The 17740-nt window shown below is 38.0% G+C and overlaps 1 protein-coding gene across 1 annotated transcript in view; it reads left to right on the forward strand.

Moving 5' to 3' along the window:
- The window catches only part of PLOD2 (procollagen-lysine,2-oxoglutarate 5-dioxygenase 2), a 34562-nt gene extending 17000 nt beyond the window's left edge, over positions 1-17562 (forward strand). The window contains 11 exon segments of the mRNA XM_017726470.1: positions 181-306; positions 1872-1993; positions 7350-7454; positions 7717-7842; positions 9010-9118; positions 11670-11816; positions 12216-12281; positions 12778-12882; positions 14796-14942; positions 15174-15299; positions 16340-17562. Of these exon segments, the coding sequence (XP_017581959.1) occupies positions 181-306; positions 1872-1993; positions 7350-7454; positions 7717-7842; positions 9010-9118; positions 11670-11816; positions 12216-12281; positions 12778-12882; positions 14796-14942; positions 15174-15299; positions 16340-16495 (1335 nt within the window). The 3' untranslated portion in view covers positions 16496-17562.
- Positions 17563-17740: the final 178 nt, after the last annotated feature.

Below are 17740 nucleotides of genomic sequence, written 5' to 3' on the forward strand. Positions count from 1 at the left end.
CCATTATCTTTGCTTATTTTGTGAAGCCAGTGAAAACAAATGGGGTGCAAAACGCTGGTTTTGATTGTTTGAAAGCTGGGTGGACTAAGTTTAGTACATGACATTAGTTGCTCTTTACTCTAAGTAATCTTAGAAAAGAGGCAAGTCTTATTGGTTGTGTCAAAATATCATTTTTTTTAGGAATATCCAAGAGTAAAAATTGGTGTTTTCATTGAACAACCCACTCCTTTCCTAACTAAATTTTTAGACAGACTGTTGACTCTGGACTACCCACGAGAGGCACTCAGTATCTTCATTCATAATAATGTGAGTATGACTCTGTCATTGTACAAAGCTTCAATTTTGCAAATTATGCGATGAATCAAAATGTGGAGTATATGGATTTGATATAAGAACACAGTTAAAATGCATAGGGAGAAATAATCCTTCAGAATTTAGTATGCAGAGCTGGAAAAATTAAATGAAATTGTGTCAGGGCTTGAAGTCTATTTGAAGAAACTGCTTAGATTCTTCTACTAATGAAAAAAGTGTAGTTTGAAATGTGTGCTTCTAAAGGAAGTACTGACTGACATAAAATAATAGAGTAAAATAAGAATAGAACAGTTCCAGTTGGAAGTGGCCCACACTGGCCATCTGGGCCAGCTGCTGACCACTTCAGGACTGACCAACAATGATACCATATTATTAAAAACTGTCAACTGATAGTTGGGATTTGCTTTTCATCTTGCTGAGGCCCCATTGCATTTGCGTTTCTGTTGGCACTCCTGCTGGGTCCCATGGAAAGATTGGTGTGTTCAGATATATTTTGACTGGCACTGCAGATAAGTTGCTTTTGAATACTCCCTGCTAATTTCCTGATGATCTGGCATTGCTGATACTTCCCCAGTGCCTTCAGTCAGTATTGCTGTTTTGAGCAGCCTGGTCTAATGGGAACTGTCATTGGTGGATTGGAAGGAGATGATCCTTAAGGTGCCTTCCAACCCAAACCATTCTGTGATTCTACGATTTGAGAGTGAGGTTTCAAATGTGTGCAATTATTTTGGAAAAAAAGGGACTAGAAGAGAAATGGGAGTAAAATTTAATTGTACCCTTTTTTAGTGTGCATGCATTGCTGTTGATATGGTAGCACAAGGGGGATAAGGAATAGAAGTAGAGCTTATCTCTGAAGTCTTCATTGTGGTTTTTTAAGGGGATTTTGAAGGTATAAATGTGATGTACACATGGGAATTGTAGGCTATGTGGTTTTGTAGCTTCATCCAAAGCTATAGTATTTGAAATGGTATATAAAGACTGAACAGCTTTTTATTATAGAGGGGGAAAAGCCCTACCCAATATTTCAATTATTCTAATGTCAGCCATAACAGGCAAAAGCTACAATGAGGGCACTGGTTTGGAAGTATTGCATGCAGCTGAGAGCTCTTAAATAGAGGGAGGGTAAATAGAAATTAAAGGAACTATCAGTGTGACTACATTTTAAAGAAACAACGGCTGTGCCTGCACAATTTGGTGCAGGTGCAGCTTCCTCTCTAAAGAGGGGCATAAAGATTCTGGAGGGGCATAAAGAAGAACTGCGTGCCACTGAGCTTGTAGGATGGGTTTTAAAGACTGTAACATGAATATCCTGAAAAATAATGCATAGATAGTTTGTGAATCTAGCATTGTTGTACAACTTTAATTAATGTTGCTGACGTGTTGGATAGTTTTCCTAAAGTTTTGGACAGAGGAGGTTCATTTTAATGACAGATATACTGGAATATCTTCAAACACTGGCATCTGTTTCTTTAGGACAGAATACAGTGTGTTCTTGGACACTATGATTCATAGTAATTTGTGCCTTACATTTTCTATAAAAAATGTTAACATGATTACAGGAGGTTTACCATGAAAAGCACATCAAGAAATTCTGGGAAAAAGCCAAGAACATTATCAGAAATATTAAAATTGTTGGACCTGAAGAAAACCTGAGTCAAGCAGAAGCCCGAAACATGGGAATGTAAGTTCTAATTTCTAAATCTGTTACATTGATGCATACACTCACATTTTTTCATCTTGCATGTGTATTATTTCGCATCTTTAACATTTACATCTCCAGCTATGAAGATGGGAGCTTTTGTGTTGGAGAAGATCTAGACATAAGATATGAACTGTTGAGTGATTTATGATTTCTGTCTAATATAAAAAGCTGTTGATCATTATGAAAAAATCTCTCTGGTTTGTGCTACATCAATAGTTTGTTGTCTTGTGATGATGGCATAGAAAATGTGTAGTATTTATTTTATTTTCCGGCTACCTTACTGCAGAATTTTTTAAATTTTTGCATTGGATATGCTTTTAACAATTGCACTTTTGTTGTCCTAATGCCTGCTCTGTTTTCTTTTTTCTTAAGTGACATTATATTTAAGTAAAGGTTAAAGCTCGACGTGGATGTACGGTTGACAGAATTATTTTTCCACCTGTGGTTCAAAGAGGCAGGAATAGCCTTTAGAAGTGCTCTAGCAGGAGTTCTTGCAAAGGCAACTGACTTTATCCTATGCTTGGTCTTGCTTTTTTCTTTTGTTCTTACTAGAGTGTCCACAACTTTACCTTTTAAACCTGGCACTTTCCATGCCTAAAGTTGAACCTTGGAGTTTGTATCCTGTGTCAGACCTAAGGGTCTCTTTAGTGACTGCAGCACTGGCTCCTCCCACAGAGTGGCATGTGGCTCTCCCAGTACATCAGTCATATGATGGAGTTTCTCAGCCTGGGATGCCACCAAGATCAGGACCACCTTGCTTGGTCCTTGAGCTGGCTTCATTCCATGATAATTTTTTCACTCACTCTTCTACCAAATCTTCTGTGAGTGTCAGAGCAGGGAAGTTAATTTCAAAAGGCCATTTTCTGTTCAGAGGTTAAGAGCATAGGCTGTTCATAGCCTCAGCTGAAAGAGTGAAGGTCTTGAGTCTCTATGGTGTTCTTGGAAATTTGTTTGAATGGGGCTTTGTTGTGCTGAAGCCACTGGAAAACTGATCTCTGGCTGAGGTCCAAGCCTCTCCCCTTGCCTTTCTAGGAAAACGCTGCAGATGTCCTGTGTTAGACTAAGCACCCATTCACATGTATATATCATTCTTTCTTTATTTATAAAACTCTCTAAAGCAAATGTACCACATTGCCAAACTTTTTGTAGTGTATGTTGTGTAACTGAGGTGGAGTTTCTGGAATTGCCTTTTCCTCTTTGTTGTTATATAGATAACATAAGGCAGAATGTTCAGTGTAATCAATATCTATAGTAATACTAAATCTCACCCGAAGACCTTGAAACCTGTCATCTTTGATAGAACCTACTGACTTAAAATGTGACAGAGCTTCTGATATATGGTCCTTGCTTGATCTCTGCATAAAAAAATAATAGTTTAAATGTATATTTCCACAAAGTCACTTCAAATCCTGTTAGAAAGGCAGGGAGATAATCATATGTGTGATGTGTTATCCATGGTGTGGATGTAATTTGACCCATGTCGCTCCTGTTTTGAAAGGCCCCTTTGATAAAGATTGTCCTAAAGACGTACGTAGAGAAAACCTGAAGCACAATGTGTGTGGAATGACACCATGGCAAAACTCTGAATCATCCAAAAAGTATGAACCTGAGTAGTAGGATCTTCCAAGTAAACAATGTAGATGTAATTCAGTGGCTCCTTTCAGTTTGTCTGAAGCAGAGTCAGTTAATCAGCTGCTTGCTTTGCACACCTGGGGGGCTTGGCTGCCCTTGTGAACATCACTGACATCACTGGAACAAACACATTTTGCATTTCTTTAAAAAGACTAGCTTGATCTGGGATGTTCAAAGTGAAGGCAGTTACTCTATTATTTGCTTTCAGTCCTTCATCTCGCTTTGATCATCATCAGCTCATTTGTTGCTCACTAACACTGCAATGGGAATAACTTGAAAAGAGTGATGCTTCAAACTTGTTTATTGTTGTGATTTAGAGATTGATATACAGTCTTCTGATTCATTTTCTCCTGCCTCTATCTGTATTATTGACAGATAGTTCTGTTCTATCTGCCTCAAATACTTGTTTTCTCTCCTTTTCCAAATCTGCTCTTAGTGTGTCTCTGTTAGTTTCCAGTAGATTTAGAATTAATTTGATCTTTTCACTTGCACATTTCACACAGAGTCTATTTAGTTGAAGAAGCGTAACAGGGTTCAGTTAATACAGAGGGGGAACTTAAGCATTGAAGGTCTCGTTTTTTTTCAGCAGTTGGCGTATATGAAGTTTGATCAGTTTTCTTCTCGCCTTTTTCTTTTTTTTGGCTCAGTAAAAAGTGGTGATAAATCACAATGGGATTCTCAGTAAATGACACACTCATGTCACTATAAATGTGAGAAAATAACATTTATTCAATTTCACTCATAGCCATGAAGCAGACCTTGGTCTACTTTTCTCATTCACATAAGGAAGAATGATTGAAGCATTTAATTTCTTACTTCTTCCTGACATGAAAAGTCCTTTCCTGTGCTTGTGAAAGTTGGAGAGGTATTGGAAAGGATCCAAAATGCTGCAGTCTGCAAGACTTTTTACAATTCAACAATACTGGGAAACAGGAGTGCACAGCTTTCATTGTTGTGGGCTGAATCAAGATAAAAAGGAAGGAAAACTAAGTAGAATAGAGAGAAGGAAGGTTTAGCTGCATGTTGTCTTCTTATTTTCTCTGCATTCACATCACTTGAAACACTTAAATGGCATTTCCATGTCTTTCTTTTTTTGTTAGGCTTTGTTGGTTTGTTTTTTCTTTAAGAAAAAATTGTCTGTGGTTTTGCCTTGGTTGCAGATGAGATTTCAGCCAGCTGTTACAGAATTTGTTATGACAGAAAACATAAAAAGCAATTAAATATGTTCAAGTAATAACATAAAGTCGGGAAATACTTATCTCATTGACTTCTGAGGTTTTATTTATAAAAAGTGTATTTTCCATAATATTTTTTCTCCCAGTACTTACAGAGTTCAGGGTTTCTCTTTTGGGGGAGTTGGTTCTTTTTTGTTCCTCCCTCAGATTATTAGTAACAGAACTGGGTAAGAATTTTCCAAAAGTTTCTAAAAAAATGTCATTTATCTCAGCTTTTAAGTGGGAATGTGCGCATTTTAATGAAAAGTTTACATTGAAAGCTTTCAAAAGTTTCAGGAAAAACAGTAGAGAGATCAGAATCAGAGTTCATTGACAGCACTGTTGAATTTTGAGCTACGTTTGGGGTTTCCTGTGTGTTTCTTGAAGGAGGATATTAAGTCATTGTCTCTGAGTTCCCATTTGGTATCGATAAAGGATGGCGTGGACACAGGAGGGAGTAGAACACAGCCTTAGAGCAGGGCAAGTATCTTGGCTGTGGGGGAAGGAGGAACAGGGATTAAATCTTTCTCTCAGAGGTGAAGTGTTTTATGTTAGAGACTTGGATTTTCTGGAGCTGCTTTCCTGAACACTTCTGCAGTTTTGGGTTTCAGTCTCAGATGGAGGAGGAAAACTTTGAGTGTTGCTGAAAAACATGTTTTCCACCCATACCTGATCTCAGTAGCTTCCAGGTGTGCTAACTGTGGTAGCAATACTTAAGCCTGAGATGCAAAACTAAACATTAGTGTTTTATTTGTTTCCTGGCTACATTTGTTTGTTTTTAGTGATGGTTGATATGAATGTGTTTATGCTGTTCTGGCTGTCTGGAGAGATGCAAAACGTAACTCTAAATGGCTGGTGATGTCACACAGGCTTTTGGTTGCAGACTTGTATCTAGAGCACCTTTTCTTTCAGGGGTCTGTCAAATGGTTTAAGTGCTCTCCCTTTGGGCTGCAAGTCTATATAAGGTAGAAAATTATCAGTGAAGATGTCAGTTAAGGCAAACCCAGAGACTGACCAGAGATGTAAACTGTGGGTGTGTGTTCAAACAGTTTTAGCAGCAGTGGGAAGACCATTCCTGACACATGGATATTTTAAAAATTTGTCTGAAATTATTGCTACATCTTCAGTGATCAAGCTTGAAGAAGGAGTATTGCTTAAAGTTATGGAATAAAAGTGCTCTACCTTCCACTGTGATTCAAAGAGTCATACCTCTTGAGTCCTTTGAGCAGAAGAAGGTTTGAACAGAAAGACCCAAAAGGTGTTAAGTAGTAATCCTGATGGAAGATGTAGTGCTAGGTTTGGAGGGGAAGAAGAGCAGGCAGGAAGCCATGCCAGCCCTTACCTTGACTTGTATGTAGCCTGTCACATCCACCCTTTATCAGGTCTTCTGAAGTGACAGATCTTTGCCTTTGGAGAAAACAGTCACAGTCAATCAAATCAAGTGGAACTTAAGCTAAAGCCCTGTTTATAGATATCTTAAAACAAGAAGGTAAAATAATGTTTCAGGCTGTTACGGTGGAATTAAAATAGGTAAAATAGACAAATTCAGTAATACCACCTGCATGATAGGAACCTACTGCTGTAATATTGACTTGAGGAAGTTGTTCCACTTTCTCTAAAAGTGTATTTGATTTGCTATAATCTCCTACTCTGCTGATGGTATAGGAAAGCTGAATTCACTGTACCAAGTTTTTTCCTGGCAAGTGCACCCTGCCAGAACTATACAAACACAGTCTGTGTATCTTTCATATTTACAGTAGAATGTGTTTTCTTTGTCTTTCTCTTGAAGGCATGGGGATTTGTGCAAATAGTTTATTCTTCTGAGATCAAAATCCCAACTGATAGAAATAGTGTATGGACACGTTCGCTTACTTTCTCCAGTATAAATTCACTGCCTTTGCAATCACTTTATATTTCTCTTTACCAACTGTGTTGTTCTTGTAGGTCAAAAAGACAAAGAAGAGGTCTTTAAATACATATTTACAGTTTTTGTCCTGCACTCTCAATGAGGTTTCAATTGTCATTGAGATCAGCAGATTGCATCTGTGGAATCTTTTTGCAAAGACAGCATTACAGCCACATGCAGTTACTCGCTAGAGGAGCTTACTAAATAAGGTCATACTTCACTATTAAGTGATTGTACTGATACCCAGCTATGTAAATTAGTGGCATTTTCCCCTTGCCCCATTTTCCATTAGGACACTGTATAGAAGGCATTACTGCACTTGGTACAGGCTAGAGGCCACTTAGTTTATTAAAAGAAAAATAAAAGGCACCTGATGCATGTATTTTAATTTTTTAGTTAATCACCCTACTGTAATTTAAACACACCTTTCTTTACAATACTGTGCTGCAGAGGGCTTTTAGTGCCATGAATCAGTTGAATACTTACTTGTGGTATGGGGTTTTTTAAAAATCTTTGTAGGTTTTGTTGTTTGTGAATTTTTTCTGGACATGTGTGAGTTAATCATTCTTTTTTGTCTTTTTAGGGACCTTTGTCGCCAGGATAAAACATGTGAATATTACTTAAGCATAGATGCAGATGTTGTGCTGACAAACCCCAAAACTTTAAGAATACTGATAGAACAGAACAGGTATAGTAAATCTCTTATTTTGTAGAATTTCCTCTAAATTGAAAGGATTCTCTGGGGTCTGTCCAGAGAAAATAAGATCTCGTTTGTTTTTGCAGAGTTAAATCCTCTTTGTTTACTTGTGGTATTTCATTGCCATGGTTCAGAACGTGCTTGGAGGCCAACAATTCACAAAGCATTTTGTTCCTGTCAAACAGCAATTCCTGATGTGAATTTCAAATGCTTCAGAGTTTCATATTTTCTTACTCAATGTGTCACTTCACAGAAAGATAATTGCTCCGCTCGTAACTCGCCATGGGAAGCTTTGGTCCAATTTCTGGGGTGCTTTGAGCCCAGATGGTTATTATGCTCGATCAGAAGATTATGTGGATATTGTCCAAGGGAACAGAGTGTAAGTAACTGTAAGCTAATAGTTAAAGTCAAGGCAACCAGTAGGGTTACTAGGTTATTAGCAACATATTGCATGGAAATACAAGAATATGGTATTATTCCTGGAGAGTTTAGGTTAGTTCTGTTGTTTTGTATTTTCTGTTTCATTGTTTCTTCCCATTCATAGCTAGAAAAAAAAGCAGTGTTTAACATGATGAGCTGGTGTTAGTACTGGGCACAGTCATTACTGATACCTGTCTGATGGTGTCTGGTTGCTCTAGCAGTGTACAGTACAGAAAAAGGCAGGACAAACAAATAGCAAACCCAAAACTCTATATCCCTGGACCCTCAGCCAAAAGGAATGGTTGTTACAAATGACTTTGTCATCTCTTTGGGTCAAATCTTAATCAATGGAACAGCTATAATTTCTTTGTGTGTTTCATTCTGTATGTCAGGTATATTTAAGGAGCTCTTCAGTAATACTTTTGTCAAGGATAAATTCTTGGGTTTATCCCTCCCCTAAATGAATGTGATACTGTTCTGAGCTTGGCTGTTCCATATGGTGATGCCTTTTCTTTGCCCTGGAAGAACAAAAAGGTCTGAAACAGACTGCTTGAATAGGACTGGCTTGTTTTCAGTCCTGCTCTGCTAAAAGATGTGCTTGTGGCACTGAGAGAGGGGAAATCTGCAGAAGGAGCCTTTTGAAAGCAATGCTTTTGTGTTGATATTGGCCCAACTCACATAAATACATGACCTGCTGTGGTCCGTGGATATTTGTGTGAGGAGGTCAGACCAGCTGTGTGAAGTCTCAGTGAAGTCTTTAAACTCATTTAAAAATCTGTTTTGGAGTTACTTTCTCCATCTGGTAGTGTAGAATAATATCAAGAGAGTTTGACTGATTGCCTTAACTATGGAAACATGAAGTACATGTGTAGTTAAAACTCTGTAGAGAATTTGACCTTGCTATATTTTTATAACAGTATTTCATATAAATTGAATTACTGCCTACACTTACGTTTGAGATGTCCAGATGTAGTTTTCCAAGTGTCTTGGGAATCTTTCAGCTTCTTCTCCTTGCAACTTGCTTAGTCTTGCCAGCAAATACAGAAATGCTGATTTAATAGAATAGGCAACAAATTAGTTTTCATAGCTTTAAACTGTTTTTGAGTTGTGTTTTTATTTTCAACAGAGGAGTATGGAATATCCCTTATATGGCTAATATATACTTAATTAAGGGACAAACTCTTAGATCTGAGATGAAAGAAAAGAACTACTTCATGCGGGATAAGTTGGATCCTGTACCTATAACAGCTTGCTTTCAAATACACACCTTTCTTTGTGTCCTGCTGTACTCGTAGACTGCTTTACTTGATTGACCTTGGATATTATATTTTACTTCTAATTCAAAGTACTGGCCAATTTTTGTGTGATAAAACCCTTCAGGTGCCAACAGATGGCTGGGACCGGTGTATTTCTTTAAATTGTTGAGAACAGAGGTTTTTTCAAGACCAGTGCACTGATGCACTGACTGCATGGTGGTTTCTAGTTAAATTCCCTGAAAATTTCTCTTGAGGTTAAAATACCTTTCTTGGCACAACCTCAACAGATGAAAGAGGTCTCAACTTCTCTGCTGTGTATGACTTAAAACTTACCCATGCATTTGGAACATTTGTATCATGCACGTTTTTATACGGTGTGGAGCTTCTAGCAGACTACGTTGGAATATTTTGCAATTTTCTATTAAGTAGATATATATTTAAACTAATGATGGGCAGTGTTGTATAAAAAGCCTAGCTGATTTAAGAAATGGTTAGGGAGCATGAATTACTCATTAATTTGTCCAGATAGATTAAAGTTGTATCAGATAAGTGTTACTTGCATTAATCTGGAAGTAATGAGAGAACTTATTTGTACTGTAAAGTTATGAATCTGTAAATCCATATTTCTACTGATATTTACACTAGTTTCAGCACAGAGACAAATAAGACCTAAACCAGACCTATTTCCAGACACTATAACATTGAAAAATATTTTTGCTGAATTGAACAAGAAAAGTTGGCAAGTATTCATTTTTTTATTCCCTCATAACAAGGCATGATCTCCTCTGTTTGTCCTGATTCTTCAGAACATCCCTGCCCAGTCCTGTTGTATTCAAACCTCTTCAGCATCAGTTCCTGCAAACCTGTGCTTTCCATGTGCTCGTTAAACTAATCTGACTGGCTCATCAGAAAATTGCTTCTTCTTTTCCTCTTTCTCAGTCTGGGCTGTAGGAGGGTTTAGTATGTGCTTGTTTTTGTATTGCAGCAGATAAGAAGGGGCTGGTGGAAACAGCTTTGACATGTGTATGAAAGAGCTTTGCTTGGAGATGCATGTTGTCTGTAAAGGCATATCAGCTTTTGATCAAGGGCTGCTATTTCCCTGATGTAACTGTGGAAACCTAAAGATAGTCGGAAAAAAGAGAGATTGTGTCAGAAAACTGATGTGATGATTCTCCTTCATTTTAGACTTTACAAAGGGAAAAAGACTCCCCTTCTTCGGAAACATTCCATATGCTCAGAGCCCCAAAGGTGTTGCTTTATTTTTTTTATTATTACATGCAGTGTCATTCTACCACAGGAAGATACTTCTCCTCTGTCCACTTCCTCTGATGAAATACTGCTCTAGCTTTCTCTTCAGCCTTCTAAGGTTCAGGTTTTTGCAGGGACAGGCTTTTCAGGCTCAGCTCAGAGCATCTCAGAAAGGCTCTTTGTTTCCTCAGGGGGGTTTCTCAGTGCTTTTAAGGTCAAGGTGTGCTGACACTGTGCTTCTGTAGCTAAAATGGATGGAGCAGTCCTAGGAAGGAGTAAAGCTCAAATCACTGGTAGGTCTGCCAGGTCCCCCCCCAGTGACCACATTGTCACTTTAAGCTGTTTTTCTTGACCCAGGCCCTCCTTATTCTCCCTGCTGCAGATATTTTATGATTTGGTAAGCACCCAGAACTGGGCATGTTTAACATAATCATTATCTTTCTAACAGTTTAACTCTTTTTCAGACAAAAACATAGACAGAAATACCAAAGTATCCAAATGGTAATGCCTTCATCTGTTACAAATCCGAAAATCACAAGCATTTCAGAAATAAAGTTTTAGTCTGAAAAACCTTAAACTAAAGAAATCCCATAGAATCTAAGTTTCTTTTTAAAAATACTATTTTCCGCTACTACTTCTAATCAAGAGAGTTCTGTTAATACCTTCTGTTAATAGCTTGGTAATAAAACTGTATCTTACCACACTTGGTATCTTGCACATAATTACATGAACAGACTTCAGAGTGCTCAGCTGTTTTGGATGCTGATCTGAATATTCTTGTGTGCTGTATCTGCCAATATCTTTTTATTTCAGGCCAATTCGCCAGATGGATCATGTAGTGAATACTCTGAAATAAGTTTCTTGTTCTGACTTCCGTGAACTCTTTGATTGTTAGCTTATTCTTTCAGTTTTGAATTTGAAACTAAAGCCTAGATGTTGGTTTTCTTGTGTGTGAGCATTTCCAATTTGAGATCAGATGCTTTCAGTGTGTCTGCTTAGGTTTTCTGGAAAACAAATCAACCAATCACTCCTCTGCTTTTTCCTTTCTATAACTCTACATATGTTCTCAACAATATATATTTTGGTTTAATGTGTTTAGAAAATAAGTGCAGGCAAATGCTTGTAAACAACAAGTTATGAAGAGTAGTTGGTGGTTAGAGTCAACCATTTGAAAATTAAGATGCTAAATTAACAGCACTTTTAATATGTGTACAAATGTGATTATGTTTTATGAAAGTGCAATCATGAACAGACCTTTTTAAAACTTTGCTGAGATGGACAGTTTTGCTAATGGTGCTTTCTCTGCTTGGTATAGGGTGTTTTCATGTACATTACCAACAGACATGAGTTTGGAAGACTTCTTTCTACAGCCAATTACAATACCTCCCACTACAACAATGACCTCTGGCAGATATTTGAGAATCCTGTGGTATGCATCTAATTATTGATGAAACAGTTATTTTATTTAAAAAAAAATTATAAATTTATATAATATAAAGGACTTGAAATTTAAAGTCTTTACATGGAGAACATTTGTTTACTGTGTGCTAAATATTGATTATGTGCTAAAAGGTGTTCTCACCCATGTAAGCAAGTGATTATATATCATATCAGTAAGCCAGCTGATGACCAGAGTATGAAGTTGGAGATATGGCCCTGAGCTAACAGGTTTTATGATTTTTGATATGATGAGAACCAGTTTGTTTACAAGAATAAGAAATTGTTTGTTTCCAGTGCTTTCAGTAGAGCAAATGAATAGAATATAAATAATTTTTTATCACTTATAAATGTCTTTGGTCTGTTATGTTTTTAAATCATGTTTTTTTAGGACTGGAAGGAAACTTACATAAATCCAAATTACTCAAAAATCTTCACTGATAACATAGTAGAACAGGTGAGTAGAAGCAGTTTTTAAAAATTTGTGGGACTCACTGATAATAAATTGGCATGCAGTAACTATTTCCATACAAATGCTGTTTTGGTCTGTGACTAAACAGATTTTTTGCTGTTTTGGATCAGAACTGTGTTTTTGCCATTCGATATAGGCTGCCTGCTTTCATGCAACTGATCCAGACAGAGCACTTGCATTGGATGATCAGTTGTGGCAACTAGGGACAGTTGCCTCTATAAAAACCTGGGATAAATTGTCTGTGTTTAAAGCAGTGTTAAGTTTTAAGTTGTTTCCCACATTCACCTGTAATGTGGAAGACCAGGGTTGTTATTTAGAGCCCTAAGGCACAGAAGGTGTGGGGGCACTGACACATTCTTTGTGCTGGGTCAGGGCTTAGAATGTAGCTCAGAGTTTTTGCTTTTGTGAGAATGTGCTTGAGGATCAAGTTGTGTGTGTGGGTTTTTTTTGTTTTTTTTGTTTTTTTGTTTTTTTCTTGTAGCCATGTCCAGATGTGTTTTGGTTTCCCATATTTTCTGACACTGCCTGTGATGAATTAGTAGAAGAAATGGAACACTTTGGGCAGTGGTCTGGTGGAAAACACCAAGTAAGTGTCAGCCTTTATAAACATAATCTTAGTGAGTGATCGTAACTACTTTTACAGTAGTAAGTCACAGTGTACTGCAACAAACAAACATTCCAACAATCACCAATGACCTGAAACATCTGCTTTGTGGTATAAAGTGCTTAGTCTAGTCTACCATGTAGCTGCTTCTTCAGTAGACATAGAGACATTCTTAAATTAATGTTGTGGTGTGCTGACCCTGGTACATGCCAGGCACCCACCAAAGTCACTCTGTCGTTGCCCTCCTCAGCTGGAAAAGGGAGGCACAGTATAAAAAAGAATTTACGAGCTGAGAGACAGGGACAGGGAGAGATCATTCAATTGCCATCACAGGTGAAACAGACTCAACTTGAGTTCAATTGGTAATATATGAGCAATGAAACCACTTCTTAAAAACACCTTCCCTTCACTCCTCCTGTCCTCCTAGGCTTAAATTTACTCCCCATTTTCTCTACCTCCTCCTCCCCAGCAGTGCATAGGGATGGGAAAATGGGAGATTGTGGTCATCACACATTCCCTGCCACTCCTTTCTCCTCAGGGGGAGGACTCCTTACATTCTTCCTCTGCTCCAGTGTGGGTCTCTTCCGTGGGGTGCAGTCCTTCAGGAACAGACTGTTCCAGTGTGGGCCCCCTGTGGGGTCACAAATCCTGCCAGAAAACCTGTTCCAGCATGGGCTGCTCTCTGCTGCCAGGACCCTTCTCCAGCACAGGCTTCCACGAGGTCACAGCCTCATTCAGGCACCCCCACCTGCTCTGCCATGGGGTCTTCTGGGGACTGCAGGTGGATCTCCACTCCCCCATGGACCTCTGTGGGCTGCAGGGGCACAGCTGCCTCTCCATGGTCTGTACCAGGGGCTGCAGGGGAATCTCAGCCCGAATGCCTGGAGCAGCTCCTGCCCCTTTTTCCTTGACCCTGGTGTCTGCAGGGCTGTTTCTCTCACATATCCTGTCTCCTCTCCAGCTGCAATTTCTTCTGCCCTGTTTTTGTTTCCCCCGTTCTTGAAGGCACTGCCACCACAGAGGTGCTGTCTCTTGTCACTGCTGGGCTCAGCCTTGGCCAGTGGCAGGTCTGTCTTGCAGTGGCTGGCATTAGCTCCATAGGGGAAGTTTCCAGCAGCTTCTCACAAAGGCCACCCCTGCAGCGCCCCTGCTACCAAAGCTATGCCACATAAGCCCAATGCAGACTTTGAATTAGCAAATTAGACACTTAACAGTGGTGCAGTTGCTGTAGCAGGTACCTGACAGTTACCCAAGGCTGATTTTTGGAGAGCTTTTGATAACTGTTCAGACAAGTTTTTCTCATTTACCTCTTAAGTACTAATTTGTCAGACTTGTTCCCCTAAGGAGTTACTCACAAATGTTATGAGCTGTTGTGTCAATGTTTTCAGAGAATTCAAGGTATTTATTAGCTACCACTAAAATCAGAGGAATGTTTCTCTTATTCACAAATGTGGTGCTATGAGAAACTGTAGTCACAATTGTAGTGCAGGTAGGGGCCTCTGGAAAGAATTTTATTGTACTTTTATCTTCAAATTATTTCAACATTTATTACCCTGTCAAGTTGAGGCCTGTAGTCTCTTGATCTGATAGAATTTCAGTTGCATCTGCAGCTCAGTAAATAAAACTTATTATCCAAAGAAGCCCTCTTATTTACAGGCGACACATCCAAATATTGACTTATCCTTTAAAAACTTCCAATTTTTGGTCATTGATATCTCAGCATGCTTTTTTCCTCGACAGTTAGCTGTGGAGTTGCTGTACAGCAAGCTCACAAATGCCTATTGAAGCATTGCTTTGTTGCAGTTGTGATTCTGCAGATTTCAAGTAAATACTTGCTGAAATGTCAGAAACATTCCATGTTCCTGTTTCCAAGCTATTTGTGGTGTTTTCATTAGGACAGCCGCATTTCAGGAGGTTATGAAAATGTCCCAACTGATGACATTCATATGAAGCAAATAGGACTGGACAATGAATGGCTGCATTTCATACGAGAGTTCATTGCCCCAGTAACACTAAAAGTCTTTGCTGGCTATTATACCAAGGTATGGATTCAAAGCTCTTGCACATAATTACTCCATGGTGTGACTAAATTTAAGTATTTTGTTGAATATATCCTTTTTGGTTTGGTTGGGGAGTTTATTCATGACATAGCAGTAGTTAAAGATGAATATTGTGGATTTTTTATTTTAGCTAAGCTTTAAAAAAAATCCCAGGAATTCCGTGTATGACTTGGCAGTTCACAGCTTGAAGTCTGACTGTAAATTTTGTTGCAGGGCTATGCTCTATTGAACTTTGTTGTAAAATACAGCCCTGACAGACAACGGTCGCTCAGACCTCACCACGACTCCTCTACATTCACAATCAACATTGCCCTCAACAAAGTAGGAGAGGACTTTCAAGTAAGTTACTGACTTTAAAAATGTTGTCCTTTGAGTGTCTAATATTATTTCTAAACTAGAGCCCAAACACATATACTTAGAGACCCAGCTGAGAAGGAAAAGATGCACATCACAAATTGAGATACGTTATGCCTTGCGTTTTTTTGACAGGTACTAAATTTGCTCAATTCCAGGATCCAGAACTGTTGATGTAGTCAGGCTGAATTGATCAAACTGGTTTCAGACTGTGGGAGAGAAGGGGTTTGAAGTAAAACTTCGGAGATGTTAGTCATTTTTAACATTTCTGAAATGCTTCATTCCTGTATAGTGAGAACCAATTTTTCAAGAGTTTGAACAGTGCCAAGTTGACTCAAGTGACTTTTTTTCTGTAGAGTTTTTTTAATGATTGTTTTTTAAATCAGCTACAGAATGAAAGTTTTTAACTCCTGTATCTGTTTAGGTTTTTTTTGAGCTAAATTATTTTCTAGTCTGATATTGATTCAAATTAAACAGTCCCCAGAGTATGGAGCTAGGCAGGGCAGTGGCAGCAATATCGAACTTTTACTTATAGAGAAATTCAACCTGTTGCATTTATAAGCCTGTATCATTCACAACCCTTAACACCAAGAAGTGTGCTTGCCACACTTACTATTTTAGAAGGCACAAGTTCAGTTTGAAAGCAGCAGCCAGATTAATTAATTTAAAACTTGTTTAAATGCTGTCCTGGATAGGGGTGCAGTCCTGAAACAAGGCCTGTGAACGTGATTTGCTTCTCTCTGGTAGAATCTACAGTAAAGTTATTGAAAGTTATTGCTGCTTGAATGAGTTGTTATCCAGTGAATGCTAAAGCAAGACAAGGGGAAATCTGATTGCAAATGCTTGTCTGTTAATTAATGCTCTAAAGATGGTTTCATGTAAACAACTTGCTAAGGCATGGTAAAAGAAAAAAACCCAGCCTATTAATAGCAGCAAATTGTTTGAAGTGATGGATGTATAAAAAGGAATTTATTAAAACACAAGATAAATGTTGGGGGTTTTATTGTGTTTGTGTTTTACCACAGGGAGGTGGATGTAAATTTCTTAGGTACAACTGCTCCATTGAGTCTCCCAGGAAAGGATGGAGCTTCATGCACCCAGGAAGACTTACGCATTTACACGAAGGACTTCCTATCTTGAATGGCACAAGATACATTGCAGTATCATTTATTGATCCTTAATTTTTTTTTTTTTGTCCTCTTCAACAGCAGTGTTCTTTACATAAACATTTATTTATAGATCTCCTCTGGAAGATGGTGATAAAAGAAACTTTAAGTTAATGTTCCTACACAGCAGAGGTACTTTGGGCTAAAAGGAGGAAAAACCAGAAAATATTCTAATATTGTTGAAGATTTCTTGATATCTGCTCTGAGCCTTGAATCCCAAAGTAAACATGTCCTACTTGTTTTTCCATTCTGCTGCCCTATAAAGAGTGGGTAAGGAGAGAAAATGGAAAAGCACAGTGAACCCATTTCTTCGTTGAAAAAAACCCAAAACCCAAGGAATGTTAAATACAAAATCATCGGAAAAATTTATTGTGGTTTTCATTCAGTAAAGTGACACAGCTAAAGTTTGTGTGGTCTGTATATTTGGTACCAACCAATGACAGAAAAGTCACAGCGTAAAAACAAAAACCAAAATCAAATGAATCTTGTTTACAGTTGTTTCTGGTAAGCAATAATTCCATATGCTGGTTTATACTGAAGGGAAAACATCTCTGTAGCCTTTTCTCTTAATTCATTGTCAATACTGAAGTGTACACCTTTAGAAGAAAAAAAATAAATTAATTGCAGAGGTAGAACAAGGTTTAAATCCTTTATCTAAGGAGCAAATGTTTTATCATTTGTTCTGAGAACTCATCCTTTTGAAAGATTACTGTTCTTCAGCAAGTGGCCTTTGTTTAAATTGAGTTATTTTTCTAAATGTGTAGTTGCACCCAGTTGGTACTGGAAATTTGATGCTTATTTTCAGAACGCTGGTAAATTTTAATAGGATATTTTATAGGGACAGTTTTCTACTCATAAAATTACTTGAATTTTGTATCAGGAAAATGAAATGGTGGCAGTCTCTCTTTAAAGCTAAGGGTCTTAACTTGACATTTATTTTAAAGAAATTGGTTTAAAATATTCCTACTGTATCTACTGTTTGTAATTTAAAGAAACTTGAAGCTAACTGTCTCAGTCTACCATGCCAAAATGCACGACATGTTGGAAAACCTTGTGAAAAATAAAGGGTAATTTTAAATTAATGGAGCAGCTGTAACTTGACTGTATCAGGTAGTTTCTTTGCATTTGCCACTGTTTTTAAAGAAGCTAGATTTACTGACAAATACTTTCTAATGATCTGTAGGTGGGAGATGCAAGTGTCAGATTTTGTGTTGTTGGCTATCGAAATTATTTCAGTTAGTGCCTGTGTACCAAGCCTTG

The sequence above is a fragment of the Corvus brachyrhynchos genome, unplaced genomic scaffold (genome assembly GCF_000691975.1).
Source record: "Corvus brachyrhynchos isolate BGI_N302 unplaced genomic scaffold, ASM69197v1 scaffold221, whole genome shotgun sequence".
NCBI classification, from domain to species: Eukaryota; Metazoa; Chordata; class Aves; order Passeriformes; family Corvidae; genus Corvus; species Corvus brachyrhynchos.